Genomic DNA, 14,487 nt, shown 5'->3' on the forward strand with positions numbered 1-14,487 from the left:
ATGTGAAAATGCCACCATGCAATCTTTTTCGTGTTCCGGTACCAACACATCTCCTCATGGGCTGTCACATGTTGCCATTCACAGCTATCACTGCCGACCCACTACGAAAAGCAGCTTCACCTGTCTGTTTCGCAGCGTCTGTGGTGTAGTGCCATTTCCAGCGTACTGCACACATTTAATAGGTGATAACTGAAGTGTGCTGTCATTCTCTGCTGCAGAAGCCACGAAGTGAGCATCATGTTTTGCTCTGGCAACATAATATTCCAGCATTGCTGACCAGCTCGATTTCCTTTCAGTTTCCCATCGCCCTCTTAAACGACAATGTGTGCCTTGAGCAGCTCCAGCACCACCAGGTAGATGCGCGTTGGCATCTGGTGCTCTATCGATTCTTGCTGAGTGGGCGCATCAAACCTTCTTACCAAAATGCTCTGCCCGAAAAAGCTGCTGGCCCAGGCTGAATTCGAGCAGCGCAAACATAACCTTGCTAAAACTGCAAAAATAATGGCACTCGTCTTGGGCCGCTTAGGCCTCGCCAGATCGACGCGTGTCGCCGTCTCGTGCTGCAACAATTCACACAGCACTTCGCATTATGTAGAGGTCAACTGCAGTTGAGTCTGCCAAATTTATTAGTGCCTTCGGAGCATTCATTTTTCCACTTAGTATGTTTTCTTCTAGCGTTCTTTTCCTAAGCCTATGAGTGAGGTTCTACTGCATATGCAGCCAGTGGATACACAGTAAGTTGAAATGCGAAGTCGGGTACTTTATGTCTGCTAATGTAGAATATGACATGCAGATTACTCTAATTAATTGCAATTCAGTCAGCCATGCGCAGCACTAAACGTCATAACCTCTGCCTTGCACTGCATTCACCTGCAAGTGCTTGCACAAAGTGTTGGTAAAAAAAAAAAAGCCCTAATGTGACATTTTGCACAGCTTGTAAGCAAAAATACACCATGAGAACTGATTCAGACCACCAAATTTTGCTTCTGGATCCAGTTGTCACATGCTGCACATGCCATAACTTTTTGACCACTACGCCTGCGCTCAAGTTAGTTTCTATGATACATAGCTTTCCGCATGACCATGACATGTAATGAAAATGTATTAAGGACAACATTACAATGTTATACGTCAAGCAGGTGTAGATCTCACTGCTGATACTCACTTGAACTTGAGGTTGCCAACCTTCCTGAAGCCATAGCTCCATGCTCCATCTCCCTTTTGCTCCAACTTGCCATTGAAGATGTGTTCCCACAGATACAAGCCTGTGCATAAGAGTATTCGTGAAGCATATTTCACATTGTTTCACTACTTCATCATCGTCGAAGAGTAAGAGCATGACAGAACACAGGATGTGCACAGAGATGAAGACTGACACTACTAATGATTTAAAACTATTCAGAGTTTCTTGATGGGGCTTAGAAAGTTGTTCCTGCTCTGTGTACTAGTCTTGCTGCACTGACTGCTTTTGTAATAACATAGCTACAAACTTGAATGACATTTATCGACATTGTCAGCATGGTCCGCAGAACAAAAACAATATAAGCCAGTCCCTTGCTGAATAAGATGGTGATTGATTTGAGAAACGCAGGTGACTGACACAATGTTGAACATTCAAGAAAATTGGAACATTTTAGAAGTGTCGACTGCATGTGCATGATTGCCAGTGTGGCTGGTGCTGGTGGTGCAGTTTGGGGAGATGTGGATGGCATCACAACATGGGCAGGAGGTTGCTTAGTACCCTTGCTCTCAATGCGTGACGGTTTGACACAAGTGAGCGAGAGCACCTCCCAGTCGGCACATCAGCTGACTGCGATGCAGTTTATCCCTGCAGCAGAGTATACATTAAGCCCAGCACAGCAGGAGGATGAATCATGCAGGGGTTAAAGCATTATGGGTGTGGTCTTGATGAGCTATTGCTTCCAAAAAAGTCAAACCTAAAAGTGGAGAAAAATTTGGCAGGCAAAAACAAGTGAGACTTATAAGTCCCACCTCTTACTTAGATCATTTTTTTAGCATGTGGGACATGCGCATCCTCACTGTTTACAAGACGATCAGAAGTAGTCTGTGTGCAGTTGCACATTAGTATGTGTCAATCCTGCAGGTTTCTACTGAGTGTGGTCACTGTCCTGGCTTTCACCATCGTCTTTCAGGGTTTCCCCAGTATCACACAAGTGCTCAGAAACCACTTGATTGCCTCAAAGGCAATGCATTTCTCAATGAACTCTATGATGTGCACCTGCACGGCCGATGTGCTCTGGCAAGGCTGAGCTACTTTCGGTAGCTGTGCTTCTCATCATCAAAATAAGAAAAGCACACAAGTGATATGAACACAAACCTTGGACAGTTTCCTAACTGAGAAAAGAATGGGCTGAGGCTGTTCTAGCTGGCACATTGAATACCAGCAGCGACATTGTCTTTGATACAGAGGTAGAATGGGAATGCAGGACTAACTTTGGTCCATCGAGCTGGGGCTGGAACCCAGACAGCATTATCAACAAAAGCGAGTGGCACAGCAAGAAGTGAATCTTGTGGCATAACTTCCAGCACACCAGAAGCTCCATGGCCTCTGCTTGTGCCAATTTTGTGCACTGCCTATGAAAACCCAGCCTTTCCGACAATTGGATATACATGTATTTCCAAACAACCACATGCAAGACAGGAATGTGTGAATGGAACCTCGCGTCACGTGCTCCCCTTTTACACCTGGGAGGCAGGCCGGCATGGACTCCCTGCTGTCAATAGAGGAGCATGGTGATATTCTTACCTCATCCCCTCGCAGGCCTTGAGGCCATCCACTACTAACTACAAACAACTGTCACAGTTTCCTGCTGCAAAGACCAGTTACTGTTAATGTCAGTAGAGTGAAGGCTACAGCATTTTCATTTGAGAAAGTAGTAACGCTTGTGTTTACTCATGTGTGTCTTACTGCTGACATTGTGTATGTAAGGGGTTGTGGCACTGCATGTTGCCTTCCTGTCAATCATTGTCATCATTATCATAGATGACATATAGTATATGTCCACTGAAGATTACAACGAAGGTGCCGAATATAACAACAGACAAAGGAAGACAACACGGGACAACCACGTAGGCGCACCAACAACTGAGCATTTTATTTCTTGACGCAGGAATAGATGGCTGCCAAGAGTAAAAATATCAAGGAAAAACAGCGCCATCATTTGCATCACGCAACGAAGACACGATACATTGGCGCTTAAGAAGCTGATCTGTATCATGTTTTTGTTGCGTGATGCAGATGACGGCACTGTCCTTTCTTGATGTTTTGACTCTTGGTAGCAGCAATTTATTCCTGTGTCAAGAAATAAAATGCTCAGCTGCTAGTGCACCTACGTGGTTGTCCCCATGTCATCTTCCTTCGTCCGTCGTTTTATTTGGCGCCTTCATCGTAATCATGTATAACCAACTCGCCCACCAGCACGTGCTCTGCAAGTCCATTGGAGGATGAAGTCTTCTTTTAGAGATATTTAAATGAGTCTTGCGTAGGTGCTTCTTCGAGTAGTGAACAGCAGCCACAAACATCTGCAACACTGTCAAAATAAGCCACAGCCATGCCCTTGGGAAGGCGCCGTCACTCTGCGCTAAATTTGTTAGCAGACGCTGGCAGATGCAAGTCAGCACTATGTGGTATGTGTTTCTCTTCTGTGTGTCTCATCAAAATGTTACGCAATCCAACCTCTACATGCACATGTCACGTGTCTGCCTAAGCCATTTTATGCCTGTATATTTCCAAATCTTACCATGTGACCTGATGCTCTGGAGAGCCCAACTGAGTTATTCTTTTCTTGGCAACAACTCTCTCGATCTAACTGCTGTTTATCTTGAATGTTATCTCTAACACTGATTATATGCTCTACGCATTGAACAATCTGGGTGACTATTTTTTTTTTCTCTTTGTATCAGAGTATCGTCGACATGCATCTTCTAACCTACACTGCTGTCTTCCTAACTCTTTGGTAGCTTGTCATGCTGTTCCTGCAATTTGCACAAAGGCACCAATAAGGGTTGCCAATTGATCTACCACCACGTATGTCAAGGACCCAGCAAATAATAACAGGCATTTGTTACAAGCAGTGCCTAGCCACACAGTGATCTCAGCCAAAATGCCACGTCAGCAAGCAAACAGTTACTGATACAAAATGTCAGAGAGTATCTTCTCGTAATGGAAATACCAAAAAGCCACAATGCAAGGTTTCATACCTATGGCTGCTTTGCCCCATATCTCAATTGTGTGGGCCAGATGTGACGAGTTGCTCCGGCTCAGCTCTTCTCCCCATGGATTCCATTCGGCCCCATCCTTGGATCCTGGTGGCATAAGAGAGGCGTAGTACACTATAGTACGGTTTCTTGTCTGTCCATTAAAGTGAATTTCTCTGCACTGTACGAAGATGTACTTGTAGCCATGCAGAAAGCTCGTGCTTGTTAGCCATCCATGGGCCATGCCATCACATTAAAGCTGATCTCCATCTGATAGAAAATATAACAGCTCTGCAGAATGTGATAGCTGTGGAGCTAGTGTTGCACTGTAAAAAGAAAAGTATACACCCTTTGTGGTGTATCTTGTCCACAAACAACAATCGCCATTTGTCAGGCTTGTGTTTCTTTTCTTGAAAACTCTGTTTGCGCTAGTGTACCGTCAACAATGCTCTGTCACGCTGATAGCACGCATGCCCTTCGCAACTGGAAGCACCAGGCGCCCAATGTTAACAAAAGGAAAAGCACACGAGATAAGGGTTGATTAATGATTGGGGACAAGACAATTCAAAAGGGTGCAACCTTCTTTTAGAGTGTGGGTCTAAGCTGGATGTCCTGCAAAGCTCCAGTGCTACATATATCTTTTTTTTAACACGAGGGTTCTGAGGTGGGCTTGTTGGTTTACGCTCATCATGGCAAAACAGTGCTCATGTTGTTTGCAGACTTAGGAGCTGTTCCACAAACCCACTTACACATTCATGATGAAAAGCTGAAAGAGCAAAGCACTTCTCCTTGAGCCACTTCCCATTCAATGCGATGAGCTCTGAACTGTCACTAGTGCCTTGAGGGGCAGCTGCAGTGCACCAGCACATTGCCATGCGCTTCACACAGTGCAAGCTTCGTGTAGCAAGTGTTGGGCCAGTGTTGCATGAGAAATACCTGGCCTCGAACGAGTCTGAACTATTCCGTGAAGTATGGGGTGACTAAACTGAGCTTGCAATCTATGCATGAGGGTTGGTGGCTGCAGGGAAGCCAACTGGAAAAGGTTTGGAAAATGTCAGAAAATAAGATATGTTTGGAATATTGGTGGCACACAGGCACAATAGAACCCTATGTGATACTGAATAAAAGATTGTTTTATGGTACCACATGCAGGTCATCTTTCTCCAGCAATTGTTGCTACCGTTGACAGCAACTGTTGCAACTGTTGCTGTCTCACAATCATGTAATCATGGATTTATTATAGACATCAAGGAGTTGGAATTAAAACACATCCAACAATAGTAAAGTTGAATATGAACTCGAAATCGTATGTGCTAGAGCGTGGTGGCAAATAGTACCGTTACATTTTGCAATTTCACTCAGTCGATCATCATCACCAGAGACCAAACATAAGCCATGCATAAGCCAGCTCAACGAGGCGCACCTGATAAGCTGCCGTCGCTAAGCTAGGGACTTGGCACGCGCGTGTAACACCGGGACATGGTCACCAGTCGCAGTGGCCCAGCAAGTAGACCACATTGTTGCTTGTCTATTTATTTATTTATTTGTCTACAATAGACTGCAGTTATTGAGGTGATGAAGGGGGACAGACTCGGTCCATAAGCATAACATTCGACTGCGTTATTACAACATGCTGACACCATATGACCCACTATTAAGAAATGACTCATGTCACATGCGGTCTTTTTGGCCACTGAACGTCCCGCCGATGCCCGTTCTGGCTATTTTAAATTTGTAGCCGCTGTTTTCAGTGGAAGTAAAATCGCTTTGTGCGTCGTCATAGGAACATCAGAATGCGCGGCCGGACCGTAAGGTTCGAGCGGCGTCACATCCCGCGGTCGCTGAGCCTTCTCCGAAGGTGGCGACTCTCGTAGTTACGCTGAAAACAAAACATACGACGTCGTTTCCTTCGCAACTCTGGTCTGCTCGAGCAACCGATCTTGACTGCAGGCATGCCAGAACTCACTAGAAAATGGCGCCACGCGAGCTTATTTGCCACCGTTCGAGCGCGCACACCGCCTTTCGCTACACCACTGGCTACACGTGTTTTCCGCGTGAAGCACGGCCTCGTGCAGCGAGACTCGCGCAGGCACTCTTTATGCTCGTGCAGAGCTCAGAGTGAACAGAGGCCCACCTGACAGGCCGGACGAGCCTTTCCGTCCGCTGTCCTTCGTCTTGGAGCCGTAGTTTTTGGAGATAAGCACGTAGGCAGTGTAACAGGTCAGCGCAATGTAAACCGCGAGTACAGCGACAGTGACGCGCCTCAGGCTGATCGCCATATCACCGCTTGCCGCGACGATGATACGCTTCTCGAAACAGTCATAAGAGAACGCTCAGACAAATAAAAAGTGCCCTCAACGTTCCGGCTTCCATTCGCCGCGCAGAAGATTTGCAGGATCAACCTGTAATTATCCCCATCACTGGGTGCCGGGTTTCAGAAACCACACGAGACAGAAACCGTCGTGACAGAAACCACCTCGTTCAGCTGATTGTGTTGAGCGGCTGGGATTTCGGCTTGTACTGGCTCGATGCAGCTGTATGGATGCAGGGTTTCCGCGCGCCTTCATCCACCGTGTCTTCATCTGCATTTGATCAGCAGATCGATAGGTGGGAAATCGCGAACGGCAAGATGGTTTCAGTGCCAACTAGCCCAAGCAGCAGGTTACGCTCCTCATCACGCCAGCGTTGTTCTAGCCAGCCCACTAACGTTGTGTCAGCATTCTGTGGTGACAGCGAGTGTTTTGGTTTCGTGGTCGTCGAGTGAGATGCTTGCCTGTGCGCGCGTGACACACTGCTTGTTAATTTAATTTGTTAGCGAAGCCTAATATTTTGCGATCGCTATCAGTGCTTCGCCTTTGACGAGAGCGAAATGCAAGAAACGCCCCTGTACCATTCACTGGGTGCCCGTTAAAGAAGCCCAGCAGGCGGTTAAAATTAACCGCAGCCATCCACTACGGTGTGCCTCCTAATGACATCGTAGTTTTGGCAGGCAAAACCCCAGATCTTATTTTTTTTTTATGCTTCGCCTTACGGGCGAAACTGCGACTTTTTGCATTGTGTATTTTTTCTGTTATTGTGTAGCGAAATTCTATTTACTGCCTCTGTTGGCGCAGTAGAGCCATGCTTTAACAGTACTCAATGTGGCAGGTTTTTAAAAAAGTCTTTTTGTTAAGGAGGCTTTGCGTCTTCTGTGTGGTGTTTTATGTTAGTGCACGGGTGTTTGCTTCTCATCAGGAAGCATTTAATACAATTTTATTGTCATTTTAACCATCTCAGTATCAAGTCGGAGTTTAGTCATTCTATCCAGAATTTGATATATGTCATGCTTTTGTTACACAGTTTGTTGGGTTGCGTTTTGTGAGGTAACGGAAAAGGTATAAACTTGAGCCTCGATATAGCTAACATAGATATAATAAATTGTCAGATCTAGCAAAGTAAATAAGTTTGGTTGGCCGTGCTTTATTTCAATGAGTATTTACTGGTATGAAGCCGGAAAGGCAAGATCTAAGACAGTATCAGTTATAGAAAAGCAGATATCTGCTAGCAGCTCAAAATACGTTTTTTTGTGGTGAAAGTGTCAAATACTCAAAACTGACTTTTGAAACTGCACATTCTAGGACACTGAAGCATGTCAAGGCTAGCACCTTCACTTGGGGCAGTCAACAACCCAACTTACTAGTCCCATGTGGCATCACTCATGTGCTTGCTTATTAATTACCATTCTGATGGTTAGCATTGCTCATGTGCCATGTACTGGCACATGATGAAGCGTAGTCGAACAAGAAATGTCACTGTAAGCTGATGTTTCAACAAGGGAACTTGTTTTTGTCAAGGTCCTGAAAACAAGTTTTCTTGTTGAAACATTGGTTTAGAGCGACGTTCCTTGTTCGGCTACTCCTCATGATTTCAAGTTTCCATCTTCTTTTGAACTTCTGTCTTGTTTGCATTTCTCCCGGCACAGCAACTTGCTGACAGCCCATAAAAATGGATTCGTTGGAGGCACCACGCTTTCATTTCCTTCACATAAACCCAACTGTAAACTTTTGCAAAAGGTGACAATTTTTTTCATAGACCCATGAAAAATGGTAATTTTGTTGTAGTAACAAAACACTATGTCCGCTCATTTCAATGGCATTTAATCATTGCAGTTTTGTTTTAGAACGAGAGGTTACACTCTAGTAACTTGGCCTTGTCTTCCTTCTGCAGCATCAAGGCATTCTTCCAGCTGTCCAGCAACTACTAAGAGTGAGAAGTCGCGGCACAGACGCCACCACTTGCTGTTCAATTCTGGCAATTAGAATTGGACAACAGAATGTTCTCCAGTTGCTTGTCAGCCTATTTTGACTTGTCTAGCAAGAATCAAGTTCAGGATCAAAATGGCAAAAGTTGTGGCCTATCAAATTTTTAAGCACCGTCTTGGACCTTCAGAAAGGATAGAATTAACCAATGCCAAATTAACAGAAGTCCTCTGTATTAGTCTTGAGCGTTTATAGACAAGGTTGAAATCTTGCTAAGATTGCACCATGTCACAAATGCAAACTAATGAAGCTGGATTGACATCATACCATGATTAGGAGGTCTGGTCTTTGCAAATCAACACCATGCGGCACTTTTCTAAATAAGAATACTTATTCCGCACTTCATTGCCAGGTAACACACCAGCGCTTCTGTCTGAATCTCTAGCTTTAAACTCTTGTTGGTTTGACATCCTGAAGGCTCCTTCTAGGTGTTTATTCTCTGCACTGATTTTTGGTGCAGGTAAACATTTTTTAGATCTTGAGTACCTTCCATGTCACTTTTCTGTGAGTATTCCTGTGGATATGTTGTTCTTTAGTACAAGATTACCTAAATTAATTTAGATATGTCATGCTCTCGCTACTCATCCTACTGTCGTGACAGCCGTATTAAAATTGTGGTAGTACGCGAACCTTTATAGAGTCATACTTTGAAGAGTTTCATAAGGTATGGTAAGTACAACCTTTCTGAAAAGTGACGGGGCCAGTTAGAACATGAATGTTGTTGTGACCTGAATAATTGTCGGTGTTGGAAAGCTGTGAAAAGTGATGGCTGGTATTCATATCCCTTGCTAGGGTGTTGCATGATGCCATTGCAGCAGGAGGCCGAAGAGATCTTGTATTCAGCTGCCATAATTCGCATAGTGGCTTTGTCTCTAATGAAGTAGAATGTTCATGTAGTATTGTCCCTTGATGCTGGCTGTTTGAGTTGTTCAAAGCACACCTGCTGTCTTTCTCTGCCTACATGTATGTCACTGGTAGAGGGAGAATGTTAATTCATACCCACACTGTGCGCAATTTTTAGGATGTGTCATGCTACCTTTTGTTAGTGGCTGTACCTTTTGAGTATTCTTTTGCTTCAGTATGACTGGTGCCTTTGGTATTGTTTGGTACAAAGTAATATCTAGTCTTTTTCTATTTGTCTCATATTTTTAGTGCCTCTAGGTTTTAATAGCACATATTTCTATTCGGAGATAATTTTGTTATTATTTTGATACTGCCTTCTCATTGTCTTTTTGTATGTGTACACTTCATTGCAGCGATTGAGTGTTTCAGTTAACAGTGTCCATTTTGGAATGCCAAATAAATGACTTTGTTTACTGAATGTTCATTGATCATGTTGGTTAACATATTAATGCTCACACTGATAAGTTGTATGTAATCTTTCAGTATCATTAGCATTTTATTGGATTGAATGTTTGAAGAAAAGTTCAGTGATAGCACTTGGGTGTTAATTTATTGTTGCTATTGAAGTGCTTGTTGTGACTGATATCTATCAGCTTGTAAAATTTATAGCTGACTGTTGAGGTTCATAATCTTATTTAATTCTTGCATTGGCCCAGCTGTGTTACTGGCTGTTCTGTATGCAGTGGTGTGGCAAATTTCTCCTGTAGTAATTATGCGAAACTGAATTTTGACTGAAGCATGCAGTGATCGCACTCCACCAAGTGCTATTGTATATGCTGTTAAAGAATGTGCCAGTAGGGTTCTTTTTTTTTTTCAGTTAAAGAAATGTTTTCTCCTAATTGCACTTGTGTGAGTCATCAATAGCAGACTTTCTGAACAGCCAAATAGATGCACTGTGTGTGTTTAATTATAAATTCCAAGAATTAGCTTGCTTCACTTTCTGCATTTGTACCCGGCTAGACGGAATGTGCTTGGATGAAATAGAACATGTGAGTGCCGTAAGGTCAGAGACCCATTTAGACATTTCGACGAGTCCTAGGTGAATACCTCACTCTAGGTAAAGGAAGCAATGAAGAGAACAGAACTTTAGTGCATTGCTTTCACTTTGACTGTAAGAGTTGAGCAGCGACTTTCGTGGGCAGACGCCATTGTTCCAAATCTGCCAAAAGGTGCAAAAAGCATACAATTCCAAAAATGTGGTCTTTGAGCACTGCCATCTGCATAGTAGAAAACAAAGAGCACAATTAACGCACCCATCAAGCGCTGACGAAATGGCTGGCATCTATGTTGTAGAACACAAAGGCCAAGTCAGTGCCCTTCAAGGTGCTGAGAAAGTGCTGACATCTACGCAGTAAAACAAGAAAGAGCAGAATAAGTGCCAATTTTAAATGCTGGCACTGCAGCCGTCTATGTAGTAAAAGAAAAAAACCAAGGGGATGTGCCAAGTTCATTTGAAAACAATATTATTGCGGTTGACGACCTGAGCTCATTCAAAACATTTAAGAGGTTAATAGCGTGACTGTGGCACATCGTTACTTAATTACTTTCTTTACAATGGATGGAGTGCACTGCTTGTAAATTAGACCACAATGAGATGAAGTATCTGGTTCTGCCTCTTTACAGAGTTAGCACAGTATATTTTGTCATTGTGCACAATTTATGTATTTCTTAAGCTTATTGGCTTGTTTTATGTGCTTACCAAGACAAATTGCAACAAAATAAACAGCTCGAACCATGCAAATGATTAAAAACAAAGACGCAGCAGAATTTCATATACATAGTAGCCATTAACCACTGTTGTGTGCTCTAGATAAGAAGCATAGATGTGTACTGTGATAATGGGGTTGCAGGAAACGAGTTTGTAACAAGTCAAGATTTACAACTAAAATGTGTAGCTGCTTGTTAGAGTGCTTTCTTGTATAACATTAGTCATTTCAGTAATAAACATTCCTGGAACACATGTTCTAAAAGCTTGTACAGATGCAAAAACAGCGTCCTTAGTAAATGCATGTAATCCTGTTCTCGGATTATGAAAACGAGTGTGGTAGTGCATATATTGTAACATTTTCCCACACACCAAAAAAATACCCAACTTCACTGATACCTCTTGGTTCTGTTTGCACCTATTGTTTAGGAATCCAGTGGGTCAAATGGTTCTCTACATGTTCCTGAAATGGGCAGCATATAAAAAAAAATGAAGGGTTTGGTTTCTTGCTGCTCTGTACTATGATTGATGCATACGTCTGCAATCAAGGGTCTTTTGCAGGAGTGAGACTGAACAGATGAAGGAACAAATTTGAAGACTGGCATGTTCATTGTACCCAAAGGGGGAAATTAAGAAATATGTTCAGAAACCAATATTGTAAGCATAACCAAAAAAAGAAGGGTTATCAAGCTTGAAGTGAACTTGGCAGGACAAGTCTGATGACCAAGGAATGCAGCTAAAGAGTCGTTTGAAGAAAGTGAACGAACGGTAGTAGCTGTGCCGTACCAAATGTTGAAAGTGCAGAGGGGAGGCTGTATTTTACTTTGTCTTGGCATCTATGTTTAATGAAGTTGACCAAAGAGAAGCATAATATAATTTCAGTGATCTGTTCCTACCATGCATGCTTGTAGCATAGTTTCCTAAGCGACACTAAACCTTGCTTACTTGTCATAAGTGAAGACTGAGCCTGTTGATAAGGTTTTGTTGTTTCTTTCTTTAATTTGTGTTGCAAACAAGATGATGCACAATTTGCTGGTCTAATTACTTTTTGTGCTCTTTTCACAGGTAGGCAACATGACTTCCCACCAACAGTCAAGCATGAGGAGTTGCAGGATAGTCTTTTCAACCTTTGTGAGTATGCAACTTTCAGGCTGTCTGCTCTCGATATACACAAGTGAAAGCGCACGGGCTTTAAGCCACAGCTGTGCAGGTCCCTCGTGTGAATTGACACATGAGAACATTAATCACAGTACCACAGCGAAGTAAAGAACTCTCCCTCTCTGTACACCCGATAGACAGCACAAGTGTGACCATATGTTGTTATAAACTGAACAGTAAAGTTGCCTCACATGATATGCAGGACAATTTAATAAGGTGTTGTACCATGTTAGGATGTGGCTGTCACATAGGTTTTGCATGTGATCTACAGAAATTATCAGAAGCCCACAAATTGCATATTAAATAAATTTGTCCTGGGTTTAGCGCCAGTGAATCATAACTGAGGTTTTACAAATGTCACCTGGGGCCAGCAAGTTTGTACCTTGAGTGCTTGTTGAGGATGGGAGAGCGAGTAGCGTCGAAATCTATACTCTGACACTGTTCTTAATGGGTTGTTGAAAACTGCAAAAGTCTGCAAATGCTCCACATTCTCTCACTGTAATTTTTTTTTTATGAAAACATGGGTGCATGTCACAAACAGGACCATTAAGCATTCAAATACGAAATTATTGAAATAATCATGAAAGTACACCAGCCATGCTTTGTTTACTCATACCTTTAGTCACCCTCAAGACCTCTTAAATGAAAAAAAAAATAAATAAAAGCTCACTAGTTTCAGTATCTATGTTCTTACATTTCTTTGGCACTTCATAATGGATTCTACTATTGTTTTATTTGCGCAGCATCAAGTCCTTCTATTTCTCTATCAACGGCCGAGGGTGAAAACTCGCAGCAAGGACACTTCCACCGCTGTCAGTTCTGTGCATATCAGTCCCGTAACCCGCTTCACCTGGAAACACACATCAGGGTCCATACTGGCGAGCGTCCATTTGAATGCCATTTGTGCCCGCAGAGATTCTCCCATAAAAGCAACCTGAATGTACACTTGCGCACCCACACAGGCGAGAAGCCATTTCACTGCCCCTCGTGCCCTCAGAAGTTTGTACATAGCGGCGACCTTAACAGGCACCTGCGCATCCACACGGGTGAGCGGCCGTTTCAGTGCCCGTCGTGCCCTCGGAGATTCTCGCGAAAGGCCTTTCTGAAGGAACACATGAGCCTCCACACGGGTGAGCGACCATTTCAGTGCCCCCTGTGCCCTCAGACTTTCTTGCACAAGTCCAGCATAAAGCAGCACCTGAGTGTCCATACCGGGGACCGACCACACCGCTGCACCAGCTGCTCCAAGTCCTTTGTGCGGGCTGAGCACTTGAGCAGACATAAGAAAAGAATGCACCACGATGCCATAGAGTAGGCCATCAGCAATGCAGAACTAGAGTCTGAACTAGGAATCTACCTACATGTGCAGCACGATGCAAGGTTTTCTGCTGCATCAGGTTGAACTGTCAAGTCACTTCACAAGATGTTACAGGTTAATCGAGGAAGTTGCAGGGTTATTTGTACTATTGAGATTGCGGTGCATTACACTGACGTTCAGTAAAGTGGAAAGTTGGGCTAGTTGGTGAGTGATCATCATACCTTGCTGGTGAAGCAGCGCACTGACACGGACACAGTGAAGACAAACAGGAAAAGACGACACTCGCTGCACTTGCAACTATTTTATTTCAGAACACATACTTCATATTTATATACCTGCGCACCCTCAGGCATCAAAGAAAATCAAGGCAAGATTAAAGGCATTTTTAAAAAATCATTTGCCCGTGCATACTCGGGCGTCAAAGATATGGCACCTATCTATCATGGCGTGCAATCCTATCGTAATTTGTTGCAACCCTAACAACCATTTTTATTTAAAAATTTTTTTCTTCTTTTTAGTGTACTTCCAAAAAAGGCAACCTTACCATGGCTTAGATGGACAGATGGCTGACTGATACAACCCTCTCCCCTCTTGTGAACATGAAAGGCTTCGATTATTTCCCTGGTTAGCTGATCCTTATGGTGTGATAAAACTGTGGTATCATTGTAAAGCGGCTAGCACCCATGTTGTGAGCAGTGCCCCTTAATGTGGGAATGAATGTTTCCCCCCAATGACCTTTTGTGCTCCAAAAGTCTCATGTTTACACACCGACCCGTTTGGCCGATGTATACTTTTCCACACGATATGGGCAAACAGTAGACTACAGATGACCTGCACTTGACAAGTTTTTCTTTATGCTTGACTGTGCACTTACGACCATTTACTTT

The 14,487-nt window shown here is 43.4% G+C and overlaps 2 protein-coding genes across 3 annotated transcripts in view; one reads left to right on the top strand and one right to left on the bottom strand.

Annotated features, from left to right (window-relative positions):
* Positions 1–7,977, bottom strand: part of LOC135916279 (ribitol-5-phosphate xylosyltransferase 1-like) — a 28,542-nt gene extending 20,565 nt beyond the window's left edge. Inside the window, exons 1-3 of one of the 2 annotated variants that reach the window (XM_065449603.2) lie at positions 6,695–7,977; positions 4,222–4,326; positions 1,166–1,265 (exon numbers count right to left, since the gene is read on the bottom strand). In XM_065449603.2, coding sequence (XP_065305675.1) covers positions 1,166–1,265; positions 4,222–4,326; positions 6,695–6,806 — 317 coding nt within the window. In that variant the 5' untranslated portion in view covers positions 6,807–7,977. The other variant, XM_065449602.1, reaches the window with a different exon arrangement.
* LOC135916257 (gastrula zinc finger protein XlCGF8.2DB-like) lies at positions 6,848–14,099 on the top strand. The gene is made up of 5 exons (XM_065449578.2): positions 6,848–6,944; positions 7,082–7,174; positions 8,425–8,463; positions 12,190–12,255; positions 13,026–14,099. The coding sequence occupies exons 1-5, from the start codon at positions 6,848–6,850 to the stop codon at positions 13,595–13,597; spliced, it is 867 nt and encodes a 288-aa protein (XP_065305650.1). The 3' UTR covers positions 13,598–14,099.
* The last annotated feature ends 388 nt before the right edge of the window (positions 14,100–14,487 follow it).

This window comes from Dermacentor albipictus, chromosome 6, assembly GCF_038994185.2.
Source record: "Dermacentor albipictus isolate Rhodes 1998 colony chromosome 6, USDA_Dalb.pri_finalv2, whole genome shotgun sequence".
Classification (NCBI taxonomy): Eukaryota; Metazoa; Arthropoda; class Arachnida; order Ixodida; family Ixodidae; genus Dermacentor; species Dermacentor albipictus.